At 43.4% G+C, this 9,618-nt stretch overlaps 1 protein-coding gene across 1 annotated transcript; it reads left to right on the top strand.

The window, feature by feature from the left end:
- The first annotated feature begins 559 nt into the window (after nucleotides 1–559).
- Nucleotides 560–7,081, top strand: LOC310863664 (class E basic helix-loop-helix protein 40-like). The gene is made up of 4 exons (XM_083772157.1): nucleotides 560–919; nucleotides 1,231–1,300; nucleotides 2,976–3,083; nucleotides 3,579–7,081. Exons 1-4 carry the CDS (start codon nucleotides 870–872, stop codon nucleotides 4,608–4,610), a joined length of 1,260 nt encoding a protein of 419 aa, XP_083628283.1. The 5' UTR covers nucleotides 560–869; the 3' UTR covers nucleotides 4,611–7,081.
- Nucleotides 7,082–9,618: the final 2,537 nt, after the last annotated feature.

The raw sequence follows: 9,618 nt of genomic DNA, 5'->3' as shown, positions 1-9,618 counted from the left end.
AAAACACTAGGAGCACTGAAATAATTACAATGAATCATTTATAGAGATGATATTCAAATGTTGGCCGATATCCAATATATATCCCTGCATGGTCGATGCAGGGATATCCTGACACAACCTTTTCTCAGAGCTAAAGTGTATAATTATGGTCGAGGCTCCAAACTGAGCTAACAAAACAACAAGATAAATCATACATAATAAAAATACAGTCACTAGCAATAACAAGTTCTGTAAAAAAAAAAAAAAAAAACTCATTATGCAGAATGTCTCATTAAAGCTCACAGTGCATCGCATTGCCACCCATTGTGAGCTTGTAGAGTGGCTATTTTCAAATCCACCACCGGTTGTTTCCTCCCGCTCAGCGTGCTGGTACACGTGATCTCGGGAAACCCCGCCCACTCAGCCTCCTAATTTGAAGGGTCTGGGCGTGACCCGCCCACTCAGCCTCCTTATATGGAGGGAATGGGCGTGGCCCTGTGCTGCGCAAGCCAACAAATGCAGCGCCGTGATACACGTGAGTGACACACACATACACACAGAGAGAGAGCGAGCATTTATCTAACAGGTCGCTCTGTTCTCTCACACACTTTCACAAAACGCGCCACGAGCATAGCCACGCCGAACAGCGGACTGACTCTCCTGTAATAGTGTTCTATTTTTAAAGAGGCTCTTTCCTGACCGCAGACAAATGGTTTGCGACTAGTACACATATAATAAGCCCAATCAATGTAATGCGCACGGGTTGTTTTTATTTGTATTTTTATCTTCCCTCGCGATCCTTCCGCTGGAATACTACACAGTAGAAGCTGCTGTTGACTTTTTGACGGATACCTTGGAGCCGGAGGAGTGATAATATAATAATAATAATAATGGAACAGCCTCCCTCCACTCAGGCTGACGACATGGCAGAGATACAAGGGTGAGTTAATCCCTCTACTTCTAGTAGCCTAGTAGATCTTTGACTTTAAATTTGTTGATTGATTGATTGATTTATTGATTGACCACCAGGACTTTGTAGAAGCTATCTATGTTCTATATCTATACATTCATTATGTTTTGATTGGTTGATTGATTGAGTGTGTGTGTGTGTGTGTGTGTGTGTGTGTGTGTGTGTGTGTGTGTGTGTGTGTGTGTGTGTGTGTACAATAACAATAATAATAACAATAACAATAATAACAATAATAACAATAATAATAATAATAATAATAATAATACTTTTCTCTCTTCCAGGGTGGACTACCCCAGCATGTATCATGTGTATAAACCCAAGCGAGGAATGAAGAAAGGAGAAGAAAGCAAGGTGCGTGTTTTATTATTATTATTTTATTATGATTGTGTTCACTTTGTCTATAGGGCGGCTATATGGTATTTGTTATTACACCTCGTCCTTATACTGTAAGGACCTCACGTAATTTCTATGTTAGCCTATAACAACTTGTCCCTGGTCCTGTAAGGACCTTACATAATAATTGGGCTGCGATGTCTTCTATATCCTATAAATGGTTGACCCATTTTCAGCTGCTGTGACATAACAGGCATGGAGTGTGTGTGTGTGTGTGTGTGTGTGTTTGTGTGTGTGTATGTGCGCGCGCTGCCTATATCAGCCATAACTAGGCCTGTCACAATTCCTGTTACATAATCGTGTAATCACAATTATTTGAGATAATCACAGATATGCTATGCATAATCGTCAAATCCAAAATAAATCCATACATTTTTGAAAAAAACGTGTTTAAAAAATAACAGGGTTATTTTTCCTGCTGTTTTGGTTATTTTTCCTGCTGTTTTTGCCTACAAGGCAAACAGAAATACAAATTGTAACGCTCCAATGTTCAATGCAAAAAACACAATGAAAAACTGAAAAATTATGAAATTGTGTGTGCATGTGACACAGTCGTACACACACACACACACACACACACACACACGCACAGAGTGTGTGTGTGTGTGCGTTGCCTATATCAGCCATAACGGCTGCATGCTTACATCACTGCTTTTCATGGAGTGTGTGTGTGTGAGAGTGAGTGAGTGTGTGAGAGTGCTGCCTGCCTGTCTCAGACACGTTTCACGGGGCCTATGATGTAAGCTGCAGCCGTCGTGGCTGATAAGCGAGCAAACAGGTTTAACGGGCCACCTGGAACCTCACCCTATAGAAGGGGTTCTGTGTGGAGGTATAGAACCTATGGAGCCCCGCCCCAGAACTTATAGGGTGACCAGATGACATTTCCCCCTTTGCGGTGGGACAGACAGCCCCTCGTTTCCAAGACTTTTCAGGCGTCCCACAAGTTGAGACCATGTCCCACATTGTGACTGGCAGTGGCAGGCATCAATATTCAAATGCCCTAATAGTCCCATAATATTAATAGTTTTTAGTCTTTCTGTTGTATAAAGCTATAGCTCGTTTTTCTGCAAGATGTGTTTTTAAGCCTGTTAAACTTAACATGAGAAATATCCCCTAGGCTACAAAGTAAGCCAAATCACCCATGACCACAATTATAATTTAAAAACAAAATGTGAGACTCCAGAGGTGTTGCCGTGTTTATAAGACTACATATTAAAAAAACAAGAAAAAATATACATATTTGAACTGGGGACCCCCCTCCAAAAAAAGGAAACTTTAAATTTCAATTAAAATCTATAACACCTCAGAGGCACTGCATGTGAGCTTGTAGATCGGCTATTTTTCACTATTCTTTTTTACACTTTCTCAGGCAATATTTCATGACTTTTGATGCAGTAATAGTAAAATAAAAAAGGTCTCATTCAAATGTCACGTATATAAATCTCGTATAAATGTTACAGATGTCCTGTAATCCTGTATACATGTATACTGTATGTTGTTTGACTGAGTAAAAAAACAAAAACAAAAGAAACGATGTATCAGCAACCGGGGGACCCATACCCACAGGTTGAGAAGCAGTGGTCTTACATAGTGTGTTTATGTTTATTAATAATGTGATTATTATGATTAACAGGACACCTACAAGCTGCCTCACAGGCTGATCGAGAAGAAACGCCGCGACAGAATCAACGAGTGCATCTCTCAGCTGAAAGACCTGCTGCCCGAGCACCTCAAACTCACCGTGAGTTGTGTTTGTGTGTGTGTGTGTGTGTGTGTGTGTGTGTGTGTGTGTGTGTGTGTGTGTGTGTGTGTGTGTGTGTGTGTGTGCGTGTGTGCGTGCGTGCGTGTGTGCAGGAGTGCAGGAGTGTAGTTGGTTCACCATCCACTGCCTTTTTAGGGACATTAGCGCCATCGAGTGGCTGTATGGCATCATTGCATCACCTCTACCCTCTACATAACTGCAGTGCATCATATATGGGAAACTTGACAGTTGGATTAAATGTCAAGCCTTTTTTATATAATTATATAAAGAGCATCTGCTAAATGCCTAAATTGTAAATTGTAATGCTTACATGTGTATTTATTGACACTGAAGTCGAACTGTTTATTGGTCACCTCACCTCATCATTGGAGGGTGCCAAGCACTGTAGAGGAGGAGCAAATAATGCCGTAAATAATGTCAAACCCCACAGACGGTGAAATAACTGAAATAACTGTTTAACTGTTTCTCTCTCAGACTCTGGGCCATCTAGAGAAGGCTGTGGTGTTGGAGCTCACTCTGAAGCACGTCAACGGTCTGACGTCTCTTCTGGAGCAGCAGCAGCAGAAGATCCTGGCTCTGCAGAGCGGCATGCTTCCAGACCCGCTTCCAGAGGTCAGGGGTCAGACCGAGGAGACGTTCCGCTCGGGGTTCCACCTCTGCGCCAAAGAGGTGCTGAGCTACCTGTCGGCCAATCAGCAGTCGGGTGGCGGCGACCATCTGACCCCGCCGCGCCTGGTCAGCCACATCCAGACACTGGCGGCCGAGGTCCTGCGAGGAGGGGATCCTCCGTCGATCCTCCGCCCCCGCACCCCCCCGCCGAGCCCCCCCCAGGCAGAGAAAGAGGATCATCATCATCATCACCACCACCACAGAGATAAGCCGTCCCCCATCTCCCCCGCGCCCAGGGCTGAGGGCCACAGGAGGAACTGCGTGCCGGTCATCCGGCGGGCGTTCGCCGGCACCACGCCGGCAGGGGGCCAGTGGGGGACCGCCGGGGCCAGTGAGCACAGCGGCAGCGACACAGACACGGACAGTGGTTACGGAGGCGAGCTGGCGTCGGCCACCGCGGCCAATCAGCATGCCCCGCTGCACAGCAACCACGCCCACCACTACTATGGCAGCGAGCCGACGAAGAGGAGAAGCTCCTCCCACTTCAAGCAGGACGGGGGGAAGCGTCCCCGTCGGGCCGACGAGACAACGTCGTCCGAGGAGGACGAGTCGCAGTCCGGCGGCGAGTCGTCTTCGTCGTCGTCGTCGTCTCTCCAGACACGCCCCTACATGGGCTTTGTGTCTTCTGGCCGCCCCCCCGCACCACCCCTGTGCGCCGTGCCCTTCTACCTTCTCCCCCCCCAGGCCGCCGCCTACCTGCCCATGCTGGAGAAGGAGGCCGCCTGGTACCAGCCCCCGAGAGGGGGGGTACCCACCGCCGTGCTCTACCCCGCCATGGGAGGGGGGCGCCAGTGCCACTCCCCTCCCCCCATAATCGACCTGGAGTCCAAAGACTGAGAGGGGTTTGGGAAAAAAGAAAAGAAGAACTGTGGCGTTGACGTCCAATGAGCTGTTCGTGGTCTGTTCCCACACGGTGAGAGAGAGAGAGAGAGAGAGAGAGAGAGAGAGAGAGAGAGAGAGAGAGAGAGAGAGAGAGAGAGGTGGACCCCGCCCCCTCCCCCCTCCCGTGTCCTCGGCCCAGGGTCAGAGGTCAAACAGGAAGACCGAAAGGACAGGTTGCTGCGGCGTCCAATAAAACTCTACCTACGAGAGGGCGGCAGCCAATCACACTCTACCTACGAGAGGAGGGCATCCAATCACACACTAACTACGAGAGGAGGGCATCCAATCACACTCTACCTACGAGTGGAGGGTGTCCAATCACACTCTACCTACGAGTGAAGGCCAGGGTTTAACTCTGTTCCCTTTCGTTCAGACTGAATGTTTTGGACTTTAGACAGAACACCACCACGCTATTTCACCTCAGGCACACGCAAGCACGCACACACACACGGTTGAATGTAAAGATGAAAACCTGTTCCGATGCTGCTGCTGATGAATCCGATACGCCGACGACGCTCACGTCTCGGTCGTAGCTGTTTGCCACAGAGATATGTTGTATTTGTTAGCGGTTAGCGGTTGATCTTCGACCCAGAGTGTTGCGCGCTTTGATGTTTTTTAAGGCCACTGTTACCTCGAGCCCGACTGACATGTTGACCGTTACGAGACTTGTTTTTTTTTTTACTCATTCGCCGCCAACACCACCATCTGGAGGCTGAATTGTGTACTCCAGGACCGCCATCGTTTACTTCAATGTTAACTGACTTTTTTTTTAAAGGTGTTTCTCTCGGAAAAACCGCTATATGTCACGCAAATGTTATTTAATTCACCCAAAACATACATTTTGTAACCGGTGATAATATATCATTTATAGAACTGATCCACAAATCAAGTTTGTTTTGATCCAAAACGCAGCCTGGAAGAAGAATCCCGAGATATTAGGATTCTAAATCCTATCTCGGAGACAAGGGCATTTGGACCAGAAGGTGTCAAAAGACGATCTCGGCGGGAATGAGTTGTTTAACGACATTAGTATCGCGTAAAGTATATATTAAAAAAAATTAATAACAGTATAATTTCCTCGTCCACTTCTAAACCACGTTCCACCACGCTTTCTTGGTGTTATGCCATGATACTGAACAGCCATCTACTGTAGATTTCCCAACATGTCTAGGCTTTGGCTCAAGTGGTTAGAAACTTTAATGAATTGTTAAATGAAATAGATTTTGATATTTTTTGCACTTTTTTATTATTGCTTTTTTCACTCACCAAAATGTGTGCTATGGCATCGGACCCACAAAAATCGTGCCATCATCGCTCGGGCTCACCCGCTTTTTATCACACTATCAGAGCTGGTTAATTTGGACATCACGTCTGCTATATGATTACAGTGATTACATTTCAAGGACCACCATAACTCTGAGAGTGTAGGTTACTAAATGTGTACACTCCCAGAGTTACAGACCTGTGAGGGTCTATTTGGTTTTGGTTTCATTTGTACACTCAGAGTTACACGCTCGCATCACTGGCAGTGTGGATCAGGTGTCAGAGAGAGAGAGAGAGAGAGAGAGAGAGTTCTGCTGGACAGTGGTGGAAAAAGTACACAATTGTTTTACTTAAGTAAAAAAAGTATCAATACTGCAATGTAGAACTATACTCCATTACAAGTAAAAGTCTTGAATTCAAAATCTATTTGAATTCAAAGTATCCGTATCAACATGTACGTAAAGCACAAACGTAGAAAGTAATCCATTGTGCAGAATGTCTCATTTCAAGTTTTCAAATGTATACAAATTATTTTGAAAATAGGAGATCTACAAGCTCACAATGCGTCACATTGCGAATAAATGTAGTGGAGTAAAAGTACAATATTTGTTTTCTGAGATGTAGTGGAGTAGAAGTAAAAATACTGAATACTCAAGTAAAAATACCTCAAAATTGTACTTAAGCACAGTACTTAAGTAAATGTACTTAGTTACTTTCCACCACTGCTGTTGGACAATGCTTTGTTGAAGCTGTCTGTACATACTTATACAGTGAATACTGTACATAATTATTAATTATACACTAATTGCTGTACATAATTATACAGTAAATTACTGTAGCACTGTGCTGGGCCTGGTCTACATACATATTCAACAATTGTATTTTGTTTAATGCTCAAAACGTCAAACCTGGTGTTTGTTCATGCTGTTGCCTTTTTTTCTCATGAAACGCTGATAAGAAGAAAAAGAAAACTATTTTTGGTATGAAATACTGGAGTCGCAAAGGAGGAGGAGAGATAGAGAAAGTGAATGTAAACATTTTACAAGAAGATTAGTTTTCTAAATAAAGAACGAGGTACTTGAGATTTCTATATTTTAGGAACCTGCGAGAAAGACGTTTGATGTAAATGTTTTCTGTCAATAAATGTTGATACACATTATGTAAGCATATTAAAAAGCTTTTTTTCCTGTGGAAATCTGGATTGTTCAACTCCTACTTTATTCATCTGTGTGTGTGTGTGTGTGTGTGTGTGTGTGTGTGTGTGTGTGTGTGTGTGTGTGTGTGTGTGTGTGTGTGTGTGTGTGTGTGTGACTTATGTTTTTTACAGTTCCACATTTTATTTAACCCTGGATGATTTTCACCCGGACAATTATATATTTCACACATAATAAGGCATAATGTTGCTGATGTCTGAGGTGGATGAGTCTGTCAGTAGACTCAGTACCTTCATGATGCTAAGTGACATCATAGAAGGTATAGGTTTGTTTCCCTGCCCACATCCCTGTTTTTTTCTACAGGCAGGTGTTCCATAACCTGACGCTGCCAGATGGGGGCGGTATTGGGTAACCATGTTCCCAAACACAGCACTCATCTGGGATCTCTCAGGGAGTTGAGCTGACACAAATCCGTTCCGTACCGAACCAATCAGCGTGAGCTAAGGGCGGGATATGTGCGAAACAAAGCTATGTACAAATGTACAAAGCTACACAGCTGTACACAGCTGAAAATGACATGCTTGTGCATTAGGGCTGCTGGGGTTGTGCAATAACAAGAAGTCATGTGTTTTTGTTTTATCTTGTACAGTATGTTTTGTGATATGATGCACTGATTGGTTGGCACTTTTAATTTCGTTGTACACGTTGCAATGACAAATAAAGATCTATCTATCTATCTATCTAAACCAGATGTGAAGCTATATAGACACGTCAATATGATTAGTTGTGTTTGCACGCCCACACGGTGATAGACAGACGGTCCCATCCAATCATCTACCAAGTATCTTGAAAAAAAGGAACAGCCCCGTCATCGAATTTGCTTCCGCGATCCCAGATCCCAATAAGCTGTGAAAGAAATGTGTGTAGCAAGCTTCTTGGATCTGGCAGCGTCAGGTTAGGTGTTCCAGGGAATTTCACCCGTGTTTAGTGATAGAGTGAGAGATAAATCCCATAACACCACAATGATTTTTTTCCCTACTGGACCATTCTCACATGTGCCAGGGATGGGTGTTTTTTTTTTTTTAAGAACAATCATGATGAAATAAGAGTACCTCAAGTATCCATGAATTGCTGTGCTTCAATATCTTTTCATGAGAAGTATTTTTCTTTTTGTGGTGCAACCACTTCTACAATCAAGAATGTCCATATGTTATCATGTCAAGAGTAGGAGTGGGGTGCGCATGTGTGAAATTGGAAAGAGAGAAGTATGTGACATGGCTGCCACCTGCTGGACGCAAATCCAACTACTGACTGTCTAGGTTCATTGATATCTATATTAAAGCTAATCTGACGAGCAGAGAGAGAGAGAGAGAGAGAGAGAGGAGGGGGGGGAGAGGGGAGTTGCACCACTTGGTTCACACAGGTGTGATTTTTTTAGTTTACATTGGGTGAAAAAAGTCTATTAGGGAACCAGCAACATTTCGGCCTATACGGCCTTCATCAGGCTATCATTTACATACAGATAGCCTGATGAAGGCTGTATAGGACAAACATTGCTCGTTCCCTAATAAACTTGTTTCACTGCATTTGAAGACATTGTGCGGGAATCCCTTCTTTTTAAGTACGTTTGTCCTTCTCCTACACCCCTGTCCCTTGTAGGTGTGCAAAAAAAAAACCTTGCTTTTTATAGTTTACATTGGGTAGAATATACCGTGTATGGTGATGGTGATGTGATGGTGACAAAAATGTTTAGTGTTCTAGACTAGAGCAGGGGTCTGCAACCTTTTTCACATGAAGTGCCAGTGTTTTCATTTTTGTGATAGTCAGTGTGCGCCATAAATATAATTATGACACCACATCCAAATTAAATATTCCCAACTGATTTTGATTGTCCATAGCATATCACTTAACAACCTTATAAATATTTTCTTTCACATCAGGATGTAATGATCACTAAACTCAAGCACCTGTTTCCCAGAATTCCTCCCCAGCTATGTTCAGGATGTAATTTGAAGATAACTGTCTTCTCTGTCTCACACTTATGCCCCAGTGTGCCAGTGATCACCCTCCCCTGTGCCAATGTTGGCCCCCGTGCCTAAGGTTGCTACCCCTGTTCTATAAGTATTCGGGCCGACATCATACTTACTGTAAATAATTTGTATATACAATCGATGCTTTAAGTATGATTTCAGCCCTAATAATTCATTTTTCATGGTTTTCGATGATTAAAAAAAAGGTGAAAATTATGAAAGACGACATACTATAGGGATAGGCTACTATGTTTTCCATGGTTTTTAATGATTAAAAAAAGATGAAAATCATACAGTATTACGTTTTTTCATGGTTTTTGTTGATAAAATGTGTGAAATTCATGAAAGACGACATACTAAAATATGTATTTTTCGTTTTTAATGTAAAGTCATGATGAAAGATTAACGAGTAGGCTACCTCAAGTATCCATGTAAAAAGAAGTGCTTTAAGCTAAATGTATGCTTTGCTGCCACCTTGTGGTGACAACGGGAGGCCACAATGCTATGGTGTCCAGT

The sequence above is a fragment of the Protomyctophum parallelum genome (assembly GCF_964188405.1).
Source record: "Protomyctophum parallelum genome assembly, chromosome: 8".
NCBI lineage: Eukaryota > Metazoa > Chordata > Actinopteri > Myctophiformes > Myctophidae > Protomyctophum > Protomyctophum parallelum.
The sequence above is the reverse complement of the archived record's forward strand: the minus strand, read 5'-3'. Positions and strand labels throughout refer to the sequence as shown.